This window comes from Melospiza melodia, chromosome 4 (assembly GCF_035770615.1).
Source record: "Melospiza melodia melodia isolate bMelMel2 chromosome 4, bMelMel2.pri, whole genome shotgun sequence".
Lineage (NCBI taxonomy): Eukaryota > Metazoa > Chordata > Aves > Passeriformes > Passerellidae > Melospiza > Melospiza melodia.
This window is the reverse complement of record NC_086197.1, coordinates 6582844-6604826: the sequence shown is the minus strand read 5'-3', so window position 1 is coordinate 6604826 and position 21983 is coordinate 6582844. Positions and strand designations below refer to the sequence as shown.

At 39.2% G+C, this 21983-nt stretch overlaps 1 protein-coding gene across 2 annotated transcripts in view; it reads left to right on the top strand.

The window, feature by feature from the left end:
• UPF2 (UPF2 regulator of nonsense mediated mRNA decay) overlaps positions 1–21983 on the top strand; it is a 54064-nt gene continuing 32081 nt past the window's right edge. Inside the window, exons 1-9 of one of the 2 annotated variants that reach the window (XM_063153724.1) lie at positions 1–78; positions 4783–5162; positions 6753–7532; positions 11451–11611; positions 12593–12790; positions 14024–14173; positions 14571–14674; positions 14982–15067; positions 21578–21686. In XM_063153724.1, coding sequence (XP_063009794.1) covers positions 4801–5162; positions 6753–7532; positions 11451–11611; positions 12593–12790; positions 14024–14173; positions 14571–14674; positions 14982–15067; positions 21578–21686 — 1950 coding nt within the window. In that variant the 5' untranslated portion in view covers positions 1–78; positions 4783–4800. Of the gene's footprint in view, positions 79–4782; positions 5163–6752; positions 7533–11450; positions 11612–12592; positions 12791–14023; positions 14174–14570; positions 14675–14981; positions 15068–21577; positions 21687–21983 lie in introns of those variants that run through there. The other variant, XM_063153723.1, reaches the window with a different exon arrangement.

Sequence of the window (21983 nt, the reverse complement as noted above, 5' to 3'; positions counted from 1 at the left end):
GGGGCCTCGGAGGGGCGGAGGAGAAGGAGGAGGCGGCGGCGGCGGCGCCGGGCGGGCCCATGTCGGCACCGGGCACAGGTACCGCGGGCACCGACGGGACGGGAGGGCGGTGCCGGGGCGTGTGTGCGGAAGGGGTCTCGGGGACGGGGGGAGGAGGGCACAGGGGCCTGGCGGGGGCACGGGGAGGGGGTTCCGGAGGCGGACGGGCCGTGGGGCTCGGGTGGCGGTGCCTGGGGAGGGAGGCCGGGAGGGAAGCGGAAGCCGCTGGTGCCATCCGGGAACGGGCCCGGGCTGCGGGAGAGCTGCGAGCGGGGACTGGCGTGGTAGCCAAGGAGTCTTTTTGTACTTAGTGCCTTGTCTCTAGGCCTCTGCTTCACGGTGGGAAGCGCCTTCCTGCAAGTTTGGCAGCAAAACATTGTCCCCGAGAGGTACAGAAGCGAAAGTAAAAGTGCCCGCTGTTCGGCAGGCCGGCCAGATGTGTCAGTGGCCTGAAGTTTTGTCAGGGGAGGTTTAGGTGGGATATCAGGGAAAGGTTTTTCACCCAGAGGGTGGCTGGGCTCTGGAACAGGCTCCCCAGGGAAGTGGTCACAGCACCGAGCCCGACAGAACTCCCGAAGGGTTTGGACAATGTGCTCAGTACATGGTGTGACTCTCGGGGATGTCCTGTGCAGTGACAGTCGTTGGATTTGGATGATCCTTGTGGGTCCTTCCCAAGTCAGGATATTCTGTGGTTCTGTGAACCTTCCCTGACGCTCTGTGGGGGACTCCTCTCTCTTTGCACTAGGTGTTTGTTTTTTTGTTTTTTTTTTTTTTCTGTGTGCTGTGTCTCATTTTCCAAAACCTGTAAGTTTATTTTCTCCTCACTGACCTGGGTTCTTTTCTTATGCACCTTCCCTTGCATTAAGAGAACCTTAATTGAATTTCAGTTTTTGAAACTTACAACCTTCTAGTGGTGTGGTAACTAGTGATGGAGGAGTTTGTGGCTCTTTGAGATTTTTCAGCCAGTCACAGGTGGGACATCTTGCCTCCATTAATTATCTCCCATATCTCTTTTGTAATGGAGTAGCTGCAGAAAGGACTATTTATGTAATCCATTTAATTTCTAGTGAGAAATTGCATTGTGTTAAGTTTAATAGAGCTGTATTTCCTTCTCTCATACTTGTGGTTGCAAGGATAGGGATTCTGGATCATATTACTTCAGGGTTGGAGAGTAGACTGTTTCTATTGACTTGAGAGTATTGCTTTGAGGGCCAAGGTGTTGCTGTTTATTCTTTTATTCTGAATTGTGAGTAGATTAATGATACTGAATACTTTTATTACACTCTGCTTTCTTCAAGAGTAAATAACATAGATAGTTTTCCCTAAATGTTACTTCTGTATTTCAAATCTATTTCTTAAATCTCTGAGCTCAGAGTATCACAAACCTAGTCCCATTCTTTCAAATGCCAAGATTATTGTTGAAAAAAGTAGAAACTTAAGTACAATAAAAAAATGACTTAACTGCAAATGAGTCAGTGTATGTCAAATATTGAAAAATTAGGAAAAATAGTTCCCTCTAAAAATGTGTTGTCCATAGGTGCTGAAACTGAGAAGAAGGAGTGTTAAAGCATGTAAGTGTCACTGGAGAAATGGGCTGCCAGGAGTCCAAAGGCACAGGGATGTTTGTCCTGTCTCTGTTTTCTCTGTCCTTCCCAGTTTCTGCTGTGAGTGCTGGTTTGTCCTGTCTGTTGGCTTATGAAGTTCATGCCATTATTACTCCTTTCCATCAGTGCATTAATGTAAATGTGAGATACTAAACAGAATCAATGTTTCCATGCCATCTGCAGCCTTGTTAGCTGTGGAGATGAGGTCCAGGTGAGCCAGCTGTTCCCGTTTTTCCCTGCGTGCCGCAGCTTTTGGGAAGGTTTGCTGTGGGCCAGCTGTGCCTGTCCCGGAGCTGTGTGCTGGCCGGAGCTGCGCTGGAGCCGCGGGCGTTGCTGCAGCAGCGGCAGCGCCGCCTCCCCTCCTGCTGCCCCGGGCCGATCGGGGCCGGCGCCAACGAGCTGGCACGGCCGTCGGAAAGGTTTGCGAGATAAGGAGCTGCACACGTGGTAGGCAGTGAGAAGTGTTGCAGCGTACCTGTTCTGGGAACAGAACGGAATCTTACTGTGAAACGAGATTTTGGGGGTTTTTTGGACTCCGTTGTTCCCTGGGAAAAAGTGGACAATACTGCCTTGTGGTCAAAACCATAATGTGCCCAATTATGCTCTCTCCCTTTTCTTTTTATCTCATCTTCTCAGGTTTGCTTTTATACAAAGAAGCATCAGATACATCTTTAAAACAGAATTCTGAGTTCCTAAATTTAGTAAGAGGATGAATGACCCTGTTGGTAAATGACCCTGCTGTTAAAAGTTTCTTGTGTAGCTGGATATTTTGTTCAGAGTACTGGAATTTTGACATGCTGTTCCAGCATTTCTTTAAACACAGGCAACCCCTTCCCTCTTTGGTTAAGTACTGATTTCATAATAACACTGTTTTAAGATCAGTGGTTTTGGAATTCAAGTAGTTCTGAAATTTCAGAGTTGGAGCCATGCACTAGGGAGCCAAGTGTGCTTGTTTAAGCAATGCAGATTTGAGTTCCATGAGTCCCTGTCAGAGACATTTCCCTGTTGGTGCCATTGCCAGTTGCTGCCTGAGGCCAAGTCATGAACAGGCTCCCCATTGCTAAGTTATCACTGCCTAGATGTAAACACTGATATTGTCAATTTTTGCACACCATTTTTCTTCAGAAGCTCTGGATGAACACCTTAAATATTGTAATGCAGTTTCATCTGGTTGGCACAGACAGTATATAAATGTGTCATTTTATTGTTTGGGAGATGGCAGAGAGAATGTGAAATGCTTATTAAGAAACATCTTTATTGTGAAGATTTATTTATAAATAAATTTATTTATTTATAAACATATTTCAAAATAGTTAAAATTAATACCAGAAGCACTCTGCATTAGATTGGAATGCAGGTGTCTCATTATCCACTTTGAGTAGATGCAGGGAACTGGTGAATCTAAATGTTTTCATAATCCAGAGTAAATTGTTAGAAAGGCAGAAGTAGGGGTGGCCATTGGGAATCAAACTGGTGTTGCTGATGAAAACAAAGTGATGGCTCTTCAAAGGGCATCACATGCAGTGCTGTCCTGTCAGTCCCACCCATGCATGCATTTAACTTGAAGCATGGAAGTATGTGAAAATGAATTTTGGTGTTAAGAAATTAATTCAGCCTGAAGTAAAAGCCTAGGTGGTTGTAAATGCCTCTTGTGGTGCTGCCTGGCCCTCCTGCCCCTGACAGGAGCCAGCAGAATGCCCTTGCAGTCCAGGCTGTGGTACCAGCAGTGAACCCTGAGGCTGAGTGGGAGTCTCCCCCCTCTGCTCAGGAGTCACCACATCCAGCTGTGGGTTCTCTGTTCCCAGCAATGGCATTGCCACACTGAAATAAGTCTGTTAGGAGATCACCAAGAACACAGGGAGGCTGGGGGACATATCTGAAGAGAAACACAGAGAACTGGGTTCTTGATCTATAAGAAAAGTGGGGGAAATCTTATTGCTGTCTTAAAACAACCTGATGGGAGAGCCTGGTGAAGATGAAGCTGGCTTCTCCCCCAGGCTGTGCAGGGATAGGATGAAAAGTAACAAACACAATATGGGGCATGGCAGTTTCCAGGCTGGTGTCAGGAAAAGCTTTTTCTCTGTGAGCCCAGAGGGACCATTGCTTCTCTATTCCTGGGGACACTAAAGCCTTTGCCAAGCCTCTGATCTGCTTGGATCTGCTTGGAGCTGGGGCCTAAACCAGGTGCTCATCACAGTTTCCTCCTAATCAAAACTGCCCTGTGATTTTACCCTTTTGTGTTCAATATGTGTCACCTTTTGTGTCCTTATCCAAATGAAACCAAAGCTTGGAGCACTGGAAACCCCAAAGAGGCTGAAGCTCCTACAGAAATGTTGGTTGAGTGGAAGGAGAGAGAAACTGTAGCCTTTGCTAAGTCTCGATAATCACAGCCTTTGTGATGTTGTTTCCGTTTGCTCTGCTGGCAGGGAGGTTTGTGCATCCAGCTGAGTCAGCACTGTGCTCTTCAGCTGCTGCTTGTGCTGAGTGCTGGAGATGCTGGGCACATCTGGGAGGGGTGAGGAAACAAGGCAGCAAGTTAATGCCTTTTCACAGTGAGGATAACCCAGCACTGGGGCAGGTTGGCCAGAGGAGTTGTGCAGTTTCTTTCCTTGACACTTTTCAGGACTGGCACAGTCTTGTCTGATCTCATTACTGACCCTGCTTTGAGCAGGAGGATGAATTACTTAAGGTCCCATCTAACCTGCATTATCCTATGATCCTAAGTAGTGCTGGTGGAAGGGGGAGGATTCTTGGGAGATGGGTAGGAAGGTCAATGAGGTGCAGATGCATGCTGATGTTTCAAGTGTGTACTCATTTTTAAGTTTGGGGTACTTTGTTTTCATCAGTCTTGAATTATTTTTCTTTCCGATGGACTTGTTTATGTTCAAGATCTTAAATTCTTTGGGTTGTAGAAACTTCAGGATGCTTTTATTTCACAATTCGTGCTGAAGACAACTTTGCAGAACAACATGCTTACAAAATGATTTGTTTTTACTTGTCAGGTCCATTCCTTAGTTCAAGACAACCTTTATTTTGATGAGTCACACATTTGTGAGTTAAGTGAATATGGGTGGGCTGTGAAAAATGACTAAAATATCAACAGCAATTTAAAAGTTCTTGTTTTCCTGTGCTTCTGCAGGTTTGCCTGGGTAACACAATGCCAGCTGAGCGCAAAAAGCCAGCAAATATGGAAGAAAAAGAATCTCAGTTAAATAATAAGGAAAAAGAATTCAGTGAAAGGCGACCAGTGAGCGCCAGGGAAAAGCCAAAAGAAGATGTGAAGGTTGGTATGAAGAGAGAGACTTTAAAGGTTCCTGAAGATAAAAAGAAAAAAATGGAAGAGGATAAAAGAAAGAAGGAAGACAAGGAGCGGAAGAAAAAGGAAGAGGATAAAGTAAAGGCAGAAGAGGAGCAAAAGAAGAAAGAAGAAGAAGAAAAAAAGAAACTTGAAGAAGAGGAGAAAAAGAAACAAGAGGAGGAAGAAAAAAAGAAACAAGAAGAGGAAGCTGCTCAACTGAAGTAAGTTATCTTTTAAAGGTTTAATTGGGCCAAATGCTGGAGTTCTGTTATCAGGATTGTGGTCAGAGTTGTAAAAGATGAAGTGTTGGAGTTACTTTTAATAAGTTGCATGTAGTGTTATAAATTTTACATGCCTGTCTGTTTGTGCTTTATGACTTCTAAGAGGTTTTGAGTGTTCTCTTGTATCCTCTGTTACTTTGGTCTCTATTGTGGGGGTTTGATAGTGTTCTGCATGTGATGACCATGGAGAGCACAATTGTGCTTGAGTAAATGTTGTGATTTAACCCCAGCTGGCATCAGCCCCACACAGCCACTCCCTGCCCTCAGCAGGCTGGGGAAGAGAATCAGAAAAGTGAGAAATCTTATGGGTTGACATAAAGACAGTTCAATGGGTAAAGCAGGAGCTGTGCAGGCAAGCAAACCAAAACAATGAATTCATTCCCCAGCAATCCCCAGGACAGCAGGGCTCCATCAAATGTTAACAGTGACTTGGGAAGACAAACACATCACTCCTCTCATCCCTCTCCTTCCTTCTTGCCCCAGGTTTATGTATTGGCCATAGTGTCACATATGGACTGGGATAGCCCTGGGTCCCTTGGGGTCAGTTCTCCTGGCTGTGTTCCCTCCCAGCTCCTTGTGCACCCCCAGACTCCCCCTTGGTAGGGTGGGGTGGGGTGTGGAGCAGAAAAGGCCTTGGCCACGTGTAAGCCCATCCCAGCAACAGTGAAAACAGCCCTGTGTTATCAGCACTGATTCCAGCACAAATCCAAAGCAGAGCCCCATACAGGATACTCTGAAGAAAATTAATTCTGTCCCAGGACAATAAAGAAGCACAGATGCATTTAACATTAAGTGTTACTGTCCAAAAGTTGGGAATACAGACTTTGCAGGTCTACAGATCAGACATAACAGGAGCAAATCTGATGTGAGAAATGACTTTTAATCAGTCACAGACACCTGATACCTGGATGGCAAACTCAGAATGTAGCCTGGCAGTTTAATATGTGATATTACCAAGACCATGTTTCTTATTATGTTATCCAGCCATAGTACAGTGTTGAAGGTGGCATCTTTTTAGGTCTGAAATATTTCCCTTTTAAGATTGAGGCCATGTCATGGCCAAATTCTAGCTGGGACAGATATATTTCACCTATTCCAAACTTTCTGTGTAATTTCAGTAGTCTGGCAAGAAAAGATTTTCCTTAAATGTGTAATACAGCCATTTCCCTTAAATGGGCAATACAGCCTTTTGAAAGGCTGTTTCCTCTTCTGGGGGAACTTCATCAGTAGTAAATGAAGTTTCATGTTTATATTTTCCAAGTCTGTTGGGATTAATATGTTCTGCATAGAAATATTTGAGAAATTTTGTTTTGTAACCAGTAGTACTTTGCCCTTTGCAACACAAAAATTAAGCAGAGTTTCTGCAGCAGATGCTTTAGCTTTCTAGGATCAACTTAGTAAATATTACAGAAGAGAGTAAGGGGAAATTGTGGTAGAACTCCTGAAGTTTTCCAACTGTGACCTTTTTTCCTTTGTACTGATACTCTGAGATGAGGGTTCCATAACAAAACTAATTTTTTTGTTGCACAGGGAGAAGGAGGAAGCCCATCAGCTCCATCAGGAGGCCTGGGAGCGCCATCAGGCAAGGAAAGAGCTCCGCAGCAAAAACCAGAACGCGCCGGAGAGTCGTCCCGAGGAAAACTTCTTCAGCAGGCTGGACTCCAGTCTGAAGAAGAACACAGCTTTTGTTAAGAAGCTAAAAACCATTACAGAGCAACAAAGGGACTCCTTGTCCCATGACTTTAATAGCCTGAATTTAAGCAAATACATTGCAGAAGCTGTAGCTTCTATTGTGGAGGCCAAACTGAAAATATCAGACGTGAACTGCGCTGTGCACTTGTGTTCCCTCTTTCACCAGCGATATGTTGATTTTGCTCCTTCCTTACTTCAGGCTTGGAAAAAACATTTTGAAGCAAGGAAAGAAGAGAAGACTCCCAACATTTCCAAGTTAAGAACTGATTTGCGTTTCATTGCAGAGTTGACAATAGTTGGGATTTTCACTGACAAGGAAGGTTTGTCTTTAATCTATGAGCAGCTTAAAAATATTATTAACGCTGACAGAGAATCCCACACTCATGTTTCTGTGGTTATCAGCTTCTGTCGGCACTGTGGAGATGACATTGCTGGTTTGGTACCAAGGAAGGTAAAAACTGTTGCAGAGAAGTTTAACTTGAGCTTTCCTCCTAGTGAGATAATTAGCCCAGAGAAACAACAGCCCTTCCAGAATTTGTTGAAGGAATACTTTACATCTTTGACCAAACACCTGAAAAGGGACCACAGGGAGCTACAAAATATTGAAAGACAAAACAGGTGACAATTGAATGTTGCTTTTTACTTATGAATAAAAATTAGTTTATTTATGAAATACCTAGATTTGTTGCAGTATTTATGAACAAAGTTAGCAGTGTGTACAAGATAAGTGTGTTCTGCAGTGTTTCTAAAAAAAAAGTTCTAAATTTGTTCTGAATACTTAAAAAGCAGAGACAAAACAGACTCTTTGAATATCTTTTAAAGGAAAGGGAGGTAATTCTCTTTCCTGTGTTTGGTGCTGTTTCCTTATCAGCACGAGAGCAATGCTGCTTTCCCAGCTGGTACTGTCCTTTTCCAGTTGGCACAAGCTGATTTCTCCCTTTCCACCCACATGTATCAAACGAAGCATATGCCACAATTGCTTTGGCTTGTTTACTTATTTTAGTATACTAGGATGAAGGAAAAAATAGGTTAAGTTAAGAAGGTATCTGTTACACTCCAAGGTAGACAAGTATATATTAAATAAATGTCTTAAAGTGTTAGAGGGCATAGACAATGTAATAAAAGTCCTCCTAAATATTTATATGTAGTAATAATATTGCAGGGTATGAATATGCAGACTGAGATCTGAATAATTTTATTTCTGCCATGTTCACATTTTTTAATAACTGTTTGCTTTAAAGCATCCTGAATTCTCATTATTGGAGCCAGCCTAAACCCAAATGCTATTCTTAAAACAGTCATTGTTAATTTCTTCTGGAAGCATTCCAGTCAGCTAGAAATGAACACATTACTGTTTATAGACACATACTTCAGCTAAAAGGTTGGACATCCATCCAGAACCAAATGTATGCTTGGAATGCATTAAATTTTTATGTTTCCAAAGCAAGAATCCTTTGTGCTGATGGGTTTTGTGCTGCAGTCCTATCTGGTCTCAGGCAAGTGTTGAATTTCACAGGATCATAAACTGACTTTTGAGGTACCATTATTTCTACAAGTACCTTACTAATTCAAAGTACATTACTGGCTAAGGTGTAATTTTTGCAAAGTGAATGAATATGAACCTTTATATTTTCACAATTATCATTAGTTCTGGGCACATTGGTTCTGGCTGGTGTTCCAATGAGTGAGTGTTACAAAGTCTGCATGATAGAAAATAGAGTGAAAAAAAAATTTCTGAGAGGTATAAAATATGTTAAGAAAGCAAGAAGCAGAAAGAATATAAATTATCTGGGGTGTAGAAATATACTTTAATATTTACTTGTAGAACTGCAGAAAAATGAGTGGACAGAGCCTGAGCAGCCTGGTCTGCCCTCATCACTGAGCCTGCAGGAGTGGATCAGACAGGGGCAGAGGAGGGACCTCTCTGAGCACCTTGTCACTGAATTATCCCTCCCTGTCAGCTTGGGTGCAAGGCTTTGTGTTGGGGAAGGAATGTGGAGAGCTGTCATTTATCACTGCATTAAGAGAACTCTGTTATTTCTCTCTCTGAACCTTGAGGTGTCTATTTTAACTCCTTAATAAGGAGGAATGAGTTTTATTAAATAAGGCATCAAAATCTTTCCTACCAGATTTTATTTGTTTACAGCATTTGTAACAGATTTGTGGCATTTGCTTGCTGGGGAAGTGCAGGGTGTGAGGAGGGCAAGACAGAGATTTGCCAAGGAAGAAATGTATGAGTACTACAGAAATCTTCCTGAACTGTGGGTTTGGGGAAAGTGATTGTGCCTTTGATTCCTTACTTGCTTTTGGATTTTTTATAGGTGTAGTTTTTGTGGTGTTTTTGTTTGGTTAGGTTGGTTTCGTTTTGTTTTATTTTTAAAAACCCCAATAATCCTATTGGATAAAGCAATTCTCTGTGTATTAAAAATCTGATCCATTTGTAGTTTTTATTCTCAGTGTTATTCCACAATCAATGAAGTGAGCAGGGAGTGAAGTGTTCCCTTTTGTGCATTAACTGTGTCACATGTTAAGGTTATGATATTTTGTCAGGTAAATAACTCATCCATTTATCTCTGTCAGGAGAATGACTGTGAAATGATTTGGCTTGTACAATTTGGTTGAATTAATTGAAAATTACTATGCTAAATTAACAGTGCTTTAGTGCTGTGTTATCTGTGGAATCATTTAGGTAAAATTAAAGCAGACTCAAGTGGATGGTCAGGAAAAGTACCTTGAGTGATGCTTTGACTTGTTTGGTTACACAGCTGAGGGCACAACAAAACTTGCCAGGCTCTGTCATTGAAGGAAACACCTTGATTCCCATATTCTGAAGAGAATTTTCAAAAATAAGTGTTAGCTACAGAAGAAACTTCTTTTGTCTAAATTAAGGATGTTTTTAAGATGTGCTGGACTTGCCTTGTGCTTTGAGGAGACATAAAGTGAGACAAGAACTGTGTGCTGTACCTGTAATTGTATTCACAGGTGAATTTTAGTGCTTTTAGTTTGCTTCATTTGCTTTAACTGCTTTGAATTTGTTAACACTTGTCTTCTTGAAACTGAAATTGAGAACTGAAAGTCTTGTACTATTGTTACAGCACTTTGCTTTTTTTCTTTTTAATAATAGCTGAGAGCTTCAATGCTCGTGTTTATAAAGCTGCTGGTTTAAAATGTGTGTGTAATAGACAGCAGTCTCCATGGAAAAGCTGTGAATTGACACTTAATGTGTTTCCTGAATCCAAACTGAACTGCTGCACTTCACAAATACTCAGGGGTTATTTAATTTGTTAATTTTCCTTTGCTGTACTTTGCAGGAGCAGGCAATACATGTTAAATAAGTGTGTTTTGTCAGAGAAATAGAACTTTTGCCAGCATTAATGCTTCTTGCTCTCTTGCCAGACACCTGTGTCCACTTCTGGACAAATCATTTACCCAGTGAGGTGGTAGAGGCATCATCCCTTGAAGAATTCAAAAAAAGACTGGATGTGGCACTTGCTGCCATGATCTAGTTGAACAGTTAGAACATCGGCTGGACTAGATGATCTTATAGGTCTCTTCCAGTCTTGAAAATTCTGTGATTCTGGTTCTGAGCAGGGATAAGGGATTTTGTTGCTCACCCTGTAAATGTTTACAAAAAGACTTTTGTTTTACAATTAATCTAGAACAAAAAGACTGATATCCCTCAACTTCCATTGCCTTAACTATTTCAGAATTCTTATGCCACAAAATGCTTTGGCAAGACTGTGACTGTTTGCCTGTTGCATAATAAAATCCTACAGATTGGAATCCTACAGGTGATAATGTAATGATACCACCTGCTTTGGGAATTGTGCCTTTTGCACCTTTTTCAGGTTTCTTATGCTTTTATCTCAGTGCAGGGTGCTTGGTCAGTGGTTCCAGCACTTGTGAGCAGTGATTAGGTTCCTTCAAGTGCAAGTTACTTTTGACAACAGACTTCAATGTTAAAAATTATTATTTGAAACAAGTATGAATAGTTTTGTAAAAGAAAATGAAGAGCACCTGAAGAAACAAATATAGCTGCTCACAATTTGGACTGATAGCCTTGAAATAACTTGTTTTGTTGGAAAGTCAGTGGGCTACTTGCAAATTTTTTGATCCTCCTGGTGACAATAGTTCATGTAATCATTTAAACAGTGTAGAAATGGATTGTTACAGGTGCAAAGCAACTTTTATCTAGCTTATTGATATTTTTATATTTAATATTTTATTTTACTATAAAGTATTTTTAGGACTTTTACAGCCTAATTGTGGCAAAGAGTAAGTGGGCCTTTCTCTTTCAATTTCCAACAGTGAAGTTGGAAATTCAGTGTGGTTTGGAAAGATGATAGTGTCACTTAAATGTTTGCCATTGCAGTCTAAACTGGAATTGTTGCAGCTCCCTCAGAGAGGGCAGGGTAGCTTTGCTCAGAGGAATTTTGGTGGCTCAGCACAGCTCAGGTGTGTTTGAAGGGAAGGTGTCAGCACAGCTCAGGTGTGTTTGAAGGGAAGGTGTTCTGACTGCCAGTTTGGCTTTTGCAGACGCATCCTCCACTCCAAGGGAGAGCTGAGTGAAGATCGACACAAGCAGTATGAGGAATTTGCAATGTCCTATCAGAAGCTGCTGACAAGTTCTCAGTCTCTGGCTGATCTTTTGGATGAGAACATGCCTGACCTCCCCCAGGAGAAGCCAACCCCTGAGGGTAAGCCAGATTCTAAAGCAGGTCAGCAGAACCCTGGACTCAGCTTGGATGTGGTGGAAAAATGAACCAAACCCTCTTAGCAAAGTGTTCTTTCTGCTGGTTTCATTTCATTCAGCCTTTCCTCCTAAAGGATATCAGCTAATGAATAATACATTTATTTTTTAAAATTAATTATGCCTAATATTTAACCATAACTATTGTATAATCTGTGTACTTATGGAAACCTGCTCTTTAGGTTTGTTTCTGGGGATAGAGTAATAAATGGAAAATTAGAAAGGTTTTTAACCTGATCCTTTCCTTTACTGTTATGCAGGTTTTAGTATTTAAAAACTGTGTCAGAGTTTTAAAAGCTGACACTGTTAAAAAATAAATTTGAAGTCTGTTGTGGTCAGGAACATATTGATAAGCCAGATAAGTCACTAGGTGTGGCTGTCTGGCCTCCTGAGCAGGAGTGCAGCTTTCAATGCCTTTAAAAAAAATTTGAACTGTAAGATTCATTGAGATGTTGTTGAAATCATGAGTATCCTTTGCTTTAAATTATGTTGAACTTTAAAAAGCTGTATTTTTTAATGCCTTTAAGTATTAAATTGTTCTTTTTAAACTTCATGCTTAAAACTCAGTGGGGTACATACAATTCATCATACTCAGTGATTACTTTTAATGCTAATGTTGTTAAAGTCTGGTACAACTTTCTAATACCACATAATGTGCTGTTAGTTTTTCTTGATTTGACTTCCTCTGATTCTGTCTGTATTTTTAATCAAAATGAAATTTATGATCTTAAGATAATTTCTTGGTATGTCTAATACTAAGCTTGAATTGTTAAAACCACTTTAAAGTATGCATTGAAATATTCAGGTGAAAACAGAAGTAATAATAAGTAGTTTAACACTTTCCTAAAAGGACTCTTAAAGGTGCCTCCCCATGGAAGATTGTAAATTTGTGTAAATAACTTTCTGATGGTTTTCACTACTTTTGCAGAACATGGACCTGGTATTGATATTTTCACACCAGGAAAGCCTGGAGAATATGACCTGGAGGGGGGTATCTGGGAAGATGAAGATGCTAGAAACTTCTATGAGAATCTCATTGACTTGAAGGCTTTTGTACCAGCAATTTTGTTTAAAGATAATGAAAAATATTCCCAGAACAAGGATTCCAGCAAAGATGAATCAAGAGGTAGGATGCTTAGATATTTTCTTCAACATATCTTGTCCAACAGATAAACAAACTTGGTGGAAGTAATGAGTCTCTGATGAAATAATTTGTGGTAATCAGGACAATACACCAATTTGGATGAATTTTTAGGGAATAAACAAGGTGGGATAGGGATTCCATCTGGTTATAAAGAAAGAAAAAAAGTAAATTTATTTTAATATTGTTAGAATTGTAAATTTCAAGTAATTGGAGGTTAACTAGTGTTAGTAAATACAACTTTTCTGTGAGAAATGGGAAGAGTTTTCCTTTCTTTGCAGATGTTAGTGTTTGGGTTTTTTTCACTGTTATTTTCTTATTCAATTATTAATGGTAGATGACATTGTCAGCATAAAATTTCACTGGATTGGAAGGCCTGGGTGGTTCCTCACTTCTGGCACAGCTCTCAGTTCACAACCAGGCATGTGCAGGCTTCAGGTGCAATGGCATAAAAAGTCACCATCCCTGGCTCTGTGTGTAACAGAAGATGCATGATTGGAGAATTCTGACATTTCCCTCTAAGGATCTTTAGATATTGGAGCAGCTTGCCCAGGGAGACTGGAATCTCTGCCTTACTGTTTTAAAAAAACTGGAAAAATACCTGAGAAATCTGGTGTGAATAGTGTTCATCCACTTTGGCCAAAAGGTTGAACTGGAGATCTCACCAAAGTCCATTTCAGACTAATTTTGTCTGTGATTCTGAACATGTTACTTGTTTGTGAGTCTGTATTTCCATATGGTGTGTGCACTGTTTAGAAGTTGTCACACTTGGCTTTGAAAAATTTGAGAATTTTAATAAGGTTATCTGCCTTGAAATGTATTTTTTAAATGAAGCATAGTCTGCAAATGCAATTGGAAGGAGGCCTGAAAAAATAGTAAAATTCTGTAGATTCTAATCTCTTGGAAAAATGCTCAGTGTTGGACCAGTATTGTGGTCCAAGAAAAATATTAACTACTCTTTTCTGAATCTTTCAGATTCAGATATTGTGTTCAAGGAAACTAATAATCTTTATCTGACCTTTTATACAGGATGTTATTTCATCAACACCTTTCCTGTTCTGTTTTTTCCTTTTTTTCCTTCATCTATGTAAAAGATTTTGCATTAAGACAGTAGAGATGTAGGTTTAGCAGCATTAATCTTCGATGTTGTAATAATGACTGTGTGTATTTAACAGTTTGTTAGCATTTATTTGATATTTTTACTTAACTTGTAAATAGATTCAAAAGATGCCAAAGACAATAAGGAAGCAGCTGGAAATGAGGATCTGGAATTGGAGCTGGAGAACCTGGATATTAATGATGATGCACTGGAGTTGGACTGTGGAGATGAGGCAGAAGATCTTACAAAGAAGCTTCTTGATGAGCAAGGTAAAAAGAATTGGTTTTAAGAATTTTTTTCTTTGTGATTTGTTTTTTTTTAACTTGGTTGTTTTAGTTTGGATTTGTAGGATTTGTAGAGTGCATTCAGGGCAATTTATTTATTTATGAAACTAGCAGCTAGAAACTGCTAGGATTGTGATAAATGATTTTGTAGCAAGTCATTCAGATAAAAGTGAAAATTATTTATGTAGTGAAAGTTACCAATTCCTTCACACAGCTTTTAAAAGTAAGCAAATGTAAAGGCAGTTGTCTGAAGAGTGGCTACAAAGAGGAATGAATTCTTAACAACTAAACATTACAAATGCACCTTTTGGGGAGTGTGTTGGTAAATTATTATATTTCATAGCTTAAAGATGTCTGCTGCTTGTTTATTTCCCTCTGTTAGAGCAAGAAGATGAAGAAGCCAGTACTGGATCTCATTTAAAACTCATAGTAGATGCTTTTCTTCAGCAGCTTCCAAACTGTGTCAACAGAGACCTCATAGACAAGGTACAGTCATAGTTTCAGTTTTTTGCACTCTTAAAAGCCATAATGCTAGATCAGATAGAAAATAAAGATTTCAATCTTTAGAGTCTGACAGTAGCTGAATTAATTTTCAGTCAGTCTGTATTCCTCTCAGTGGACATGTTTTCTGACTATAGCCAAAACTGAAGATTTTTCTTTATGGTTATTTTTACAGCAGTTTATGTAGTAGGAATAAACTATAAAAGCTATGTTTAAAATCCATTTTCTGTTACTTTCTTGAAAACACACTGCATTAAAGTGAAGCATTGCATTAACTCTGCTCTTTATATAGGCAGCAATGGATTTTTGCATGAATATGAATACAAAAGCCAACAGAAGAAAACTGGTGCGAGCACTTTTCATAGTTCCTAGACAAAGGTAAGAACAGAAGGAGACCAAGCTGGATCCATCCATTAATAATTAATTTAGCATGGTGCATGTATGTTTTAAAACCAGTGTATATTCCATTTGTTTACTCCTGATCTGCACTTTTGGAGTGGCTTATACTGAAGCACCAAAGAAGTATTTAGAATCAATGATCCACACCATGATAAATTGTAAAAAATTAAGGTTTTTAATAAGGAATTTTTTTTTCCAATACTTGGTGTTTACTGCAGATCTCTTTTCATTATTGTGAAAACTGTGAAGAAAACAGCAAAACCTAGCTGATACCAAAAAGGGAGGTTTTATTTCATTCAGGACAACTTGCACTTTCTTTTAGAGCCTGTTGACAGTTAGAGCACAGTATAGTTTGGAAGGAGGATTTCCTGTGATGTGTCAATTGTAATGCAGTACATGGCCATTGTAAGAGCCTTGTGCCTTCTGCCAGTTCTAGGCCAGGCACTTTGAGCCTCTTTTGTCTGTGCACATCTGCCTGTGTAAAGCTCTTGCTGTTTTCCTTGTCTCTGTGTAAGCAGATTTCCTGCACTTACAGGAAGAGCACTACTTCCAAAAATGTTTGCAAATATTCAAATAAAAACATTGAATTTATTGGAGGAATAAGGTATTTTTCTGTTCTCTGGTAAACTTGAGCCTTAAATAGGTGAAATCATGAAGAAGTTGCTTTTCTTACTTCACCTTGCCCTGTTTCTCATGATGAGCTGCTTTGATGCTGAATTTAATATAAAGTGAACATGATCATCTTGGAATTCTTGTTAAGAGTTTTGATTCCATTACCTTTTAACACTGGGGGGAAAAACATAGCTTGAGTATCTGTTTTGTCTCAACACATGTGTAGACTGGCTTTGAACAAACAGAGTTGGTGCTTTGTTTTCTCTAAGTTTAATCACTGCTTGTGCTGTGTTTTCAACCCTAATTCAGCCCATTTCTGCATCCCATCTGAAATAAGCATCTGCTGTGCTAATAATCCTGTTCTCTTGCTGTGTGCAAACCAATGGTTTGTTTGCTGACTGAGGCATTAACCTGGCTCCATGGTGAAGCAGTGCACATAATCTTTCATTCTTTTGTGTGTTCTTGCCTCTAAAATTTACAGGTTTGACCTCAGTGTTTGGAGATTTTGATAGAGGCCTGACTGTGCCTAACACATTAATTAATTAATGACAGAGGAGGCAGGCAACTGATTATCTTCTGTTAGATGCAACAAGGTGCTCTTCAGCCCAAATGTAGGTAGCAGGGGAAGGAACATTTCTGTTTATCAGCCTGCTGGTAATCATGAAATGCATCAAAACACAATGTGAGCAGAATTTCTTTTTCACAGCTTAGAACATCTACAGTAAAGAAAATCAGCAGGAGCACTTAGACTTTTGCCTTCAGCTCTGCTAGAATAGAGAATTTTCCATATTGGTGAAATGGAAGTGGCTTTTTGGCTGGTCTGTTACAAACATTACATTAGTGTTTGTACCACTGCCCTGTAATATTTCCTGGTGCTGTAGGTTCCAGATTGCTGAAATTGATTATTAACTCTTGGAACCTCTTTGAAAGTTCTTTATTCTCTTTGCATAATCTGCTAAATTGTGCTAGGTGCACGTGGTCTGGAGGAACTGGGAGATGTGCACAGTGAGAGGAGGTACTTTCAAACAGGAACAGCATGATAAGGCTTGTAAATTCAGCAGTGTGATTTCATAGGTGGCATGAAAGCAAAAGTTAAATTCCTGATAATATTGCACTGTTAAAAAATGTGTCTGTGAACAGAGTTAATAAACTCCTACAAGCATACACAGTTTCCTCATTGACTTGTCTTCTTCCCAGTGGTAATTCCATTGCCCTGCAGATTTGTATTAAAAGTAATAATAATTTTTTAAATATTAACTTTTCTCACAGACCTCAATAGAGAAGGATAGATGGTGGGATAACCTTGAGGAGCTGCTGCTGTTGTGATGGTTCTGGTCTCCAGTGGCTGGAACTAACACTGAAGTGAATGGCTCAGCTGATCTTCTCACTGCTGGTCTTTTTATTATAAATATGAATTATTTATTTAGGTATTATGTATATATTTAGGTATAAATATTAATATTTTATTTAGGTATTATTCCTAATATTAACAGGTACTACCATTTGATGTACAATTCTTTTTTAATTCCTTTTCCTGCTGTCTCCTCTGGGATCTACTTGACTAATAAATACTCAAGCTACCTTGATTCTTTCAAGATCTTAAGTTCAGTGTGTGCCTGCATTGGTGAGCCCATCTCTGGGCTGCTCAGCTGAAGGAACAGGATGTTGACTGAACTGTTTGTTCTGAGCACAAGAGCTGGATTGTAAATACCAGCTGAGCTGCCCATAAATGCAGACAATTTGAAAGGGCAACCTACCCCAATATTTAAGTAAACTGTATTGCTGCAGTTGGTAAAAGAGCAGTTCTGCTGTGTGTCTTCAAATCAACATTCATAATCCTTTGTGCTGTAGAAAATTCTGTATATTCTGTGTCACCCTGCTTTGAGGCTTTGTGTTCTGTGCATTAATGATGATTTTGCTCAGGGTATCACTTCACTGAGCCATAGTGATATGGCTTTACCTTCCAGTATTGTTGTTCCATACTTGTTTTACTAGTCCAAGAATTTTTGCAACATCTCTGTGGGATACTGTGGGACAAGAGTGCTTGTTATGCTGTTTTTGAGGAGGTTTTTTGTGAAAGCTTCAGAGGAGCAGTGTCCTTGAGGATGCAGATAGAGCAGTATGTTTTCAAAAAGCATTTAGTTTCCAAGCATATCAGTTAATGCTGTTTAAGTTTAGCTGCTTTATTTGCAGCCACAATGAGGTATTTCAATGGCAGAATAAGTTCTCTTTCTTCTCCTGAGATCACTTTTGGGAAATGTGCAGGCACAACAGTTTCATCAGGAAAATGTAAAACTGGTTTTTTGTTTGATGTGTAAAACAGACACTGTGAAATCAAAGTCATTATGTAGTGTTGCCAGGGAGCTTTCTTGCTGCCACTAGGGTTGGATAGATTGGGACAAATCAGGATTCTTCAGGACAGAAAACTTAATTTGACAAAAAAGGCCATTTCTTCCTCAACTCACTGTAAATCAGTGTTAGAATGCATCCTTGCCCTGCTCTGTTGAATGCTGATGAATGGATCACATTTACATTTTCAGCTGTGATTTGAACCTCCAGCCCAACAGAACAGAAGGCCTTTTAAAAAGATTTTTCAATGCCAGTGTACGAGTGGCTTTCACATTTGCATTGGAGGATTGATTTAAATCTAAATATTAGCCTGTTAATGCAGGGCTGCAGGCAGTGATTTAACCCATACTGACACAGCTTTGGGACCTTTTTGTGTGGTTCTTTGCTGAATTGTACACAGAATAATTTAGGTTTATCAGAATACTGCAATTCTGTAAAATATTTTCTTTTACTTCAATGTGAGAAGTCTGAAATCTTTTCTTATGCTTTAAATTCTAAGCAATTCTAGATAAATGTATATTTAGTAATTGCTATTACTAAATATACATTATAATTATTATACATTATAATTATTATTACTAATTACTATGTATATTGAGTAATTATTATTACTTTTAATACAGTATATAGGGGCTGTTGTGGCTTATGGTATTTTTTGATGTTCCCATTTATGGTAATCTGTGTTGCAAGTTTACCTGCAGCAAGTTTTCCACATGGAAGTTTTTAGTGTTATTATTGGTTGTTCTCCATCCAGCAGTTAGCTGCTTCTTAAGTGTTAATAGTTGTTCACATTTTAATTTAAAAGCTGCAAGCCTCCTGTGTATTTCCTGTCAGCTTTTCATCCTGGGACTTCTCTGTAGCAAGGTTCTTTTTGTTCAGATGAACTTGACTTATCAGTGTTTGCATGGCCTGTTTCAGTTGAGGGATGTGCTTGAGATCAAGGGGTTTTATGTGCTGGCACAGAAATAAAAGCCAAAAGTGCTTCCCTGGTAACATTCCAATTCCACATCATCCTTGTCTTGCCCCTGAGCAGTGTGGGTGGCACTTGGGACCTGTTCAGGCCCTGTGAATGCACTGCTTTTATCCATTCTCCTTGTGCTTGTGAGGCAGCAGTTCTGGCTCCATTGCTTCATTCTTTAGGCTGTCTTGTAGAATCACAGAAATTAGGAAATGTACAAAATGCCCCCTTCACTCTTCCTGGGAATAAAATTTTGGATTTATTCTTTTTAGAGAGATTGCAGTTAGGACTTTGAGATAAATTTTTCTGTAAGTTGGTTTATGATTGGTTTTGCTTGTTTGGGCTTTTAAAAATAAACTGACATTTGAAATGGTGAAAAAAGATGTGCTTTTAGATATTTTACTGAAGTGTAGCTCATGTGAGCCTGAGACCCAGAGCTGACTGGATTTCAGTCCATGGTTTGGGCTCTAAATGACAGTGCTCACAAGTGGTGCTGAATGTTCAGGGTACTTCAGGGAGTCACTGACCCATCCCTGATGCCAGATCTTGCTTCATAGCCAGAAGAGCAGGAAGAGAAAGCAATGTGGGGTTTGTGGGGGTTTGTTAAGTTCTTCCCCCCTTCTCAAGAGAAAGAAATGCTTTTGGAGGGGACAAAGCACTGCATGTGCCAGTAGATGGTGCCACTGGTACTGGAATGTCTCCACTGCTGAACATGAAATTTTGTCTCCCCTGAGAGGGAACAAACTCTATCTCTGGTTGCTAATTTCAGCATAATTAACCCAAGCCTTTTCCTTATTATATTTCACCTATTTAGAAATACCCAGTCTTAGTATGCTTCCTCATGAAGAAACCTTTTGTGTCCTGCAGGGGAATAACAACAATGTCCTCTAAGACTTTAATTTTCCCTCAGGTATACTCAGTTTACAGAGATGAAATTATTACCTCTCAGCAGGCTGGTACTTGTTGAGACCAGAATAAAACTTTGATATTTGTTTTAAAAGAGTTGCCATACAGAAATCCCCTCAGTTAAATTTACCCTCTTAGCTCAGCACAGTCCTCTCTTAGTTTAGCTTTTGTGGGTGTGTGTGAAATAGTGAGACTTTCACTCCTCTCAGAGTTAATGGCTAAATGCTTAATAACATGCTGGTAATTTGCTGTGGGTAGTCAGCCTTGACTGTGTGTTCCAACAAGCTTGAAAAATGTAAATACTGCTTCAGTTATTGATTAACAGAAGAGATAAAAGCTGTTAAATAGGTAACTGAGATACCCACAATGTTTCACCACAGGCTTGTGTGTTACCAGGAGCCTGCCTGGTTATGTTTTTGGGGAGAGTATATTCTGATCTTTCTAACCCCCAATTTAAATCTATAAATGTCTCTTTTTCTGTAAGTGGGTATTAAATGTCTTGGAAATGGGCTCCAGTGACATAAAAGGGGAAAGGAGGCAGTTGTGATGGCTTTGTTTTGGAGCTTTTGTCTTGATGCTTTGTGCTTTGGATTTATTTGGTTTTTTTGTTTTTTGTTTTTTTTTTGTTTTTGTTTTTTGTTTTTTTTTTTTTTGTTTTTGTTTTTGGTTTTGTTTTGTTTTGTTTTGTTTTGTTTTTTTTTTTTTTTTTTTTTTTTTTTTTTTTTTTTTTGTTTTTTTGTTTTTTTTTCCTTTTTGTTTTCCTTTCCTGAGCACTAGGGAAGACCTTAGTCCTTCATAAACTGCAAACTCAAGATGCATTTTTCCCTTACAGGCAATTTCTCAGTAGAAGCATGCAAATTTAGGATGTTCCTCTCCACTTACTTTGGCTTGTTCTAGAGTTCATCTGTTTATTGCATTAACTTAACATCCTGAAAATGAACTGAAAATACTTCCTTCAGCTTGTTAAGTGATATTATGAGGCCTCAGAGTGCAGTTGGTTTCTCTGCATTTAAAACTGATATATACACAGCTGGGTTGCATAAATGTGCAAAGGAAATGTGTGTGAAGGCATGTAATTAAGGCAAGAGAGAAGGAAATAAGGAAATTCTACAGAAACCTAGGAAATATTACCATTTGTGGGAGTGCTAGCAGAGTTTTTGGGAAAAGAGTGACCACATCACATCTGCTCAGCTTTGTTTTATGTAATAACTGCTATTCATGATGGGGTTTTCCACCTTAAAAGTAAAGATATTCTCTGTCTTCCTGGTTATGTCTGCTGCTTTTCAGAAAAAATATTAATACCTTGCCATAACCCATGGCCTTGTCTGCAGGAACCTTTTTTGTATGTTGAGATGGATCTGAATTTTCTTTCTGTTTGGTAATTTATTGAAGGTCAGATTTTGTAGTTGATGGTATTCAGCATTTTACCTATGGCAGGAGTTAAAAAGGAAATGAACTATGAATTATTCCAACAGGATATGGGGATTTACTTTCTTGTTTTATTTTTAAATGATACTGAATTCTGAAGTGGGCCAAAAAAATTGCATATATGTAGTTCTGTCAGTGCATTGACTCTTTTCACAAGTAAAATGATACCCATATTTGTACACATAAATACTTTTTTGTCTATAAATTGTTTATTTTATCTTCTCCTTTGTTTGCAGATTGGATTTGCTACCATTTTATGCAAGACTGGTTGCCACACTGCATCCCTGTATGTCTGATGTGGCAGAGGATCTCTGTTCCATGCTCAAAGGGGATTTCAGGTTCCATGTATGTTTTGGTGATTTATATTTTTATTAAAACCATCAATTCATCTCATAAATCAACCTTTGGGGAAAAAACCCACTTTGTGTTGTGTAGATACCACTTCTAAAATTCAGTGAATATTCTTCTGTTATCTCAGCAATTCTAGAAAAAAGAAGAGAAAGTTTTGTAACTTTGTGAGTCATTGTAAAAGAGAAGTTTTTGTAACTTTCCTTATATGCTTAGGAAATGTACAAAATGCATTTTGTACAAAAATGCATAAAATTTACATATTTATGTAAATGATCTGTACAACAGTTACAA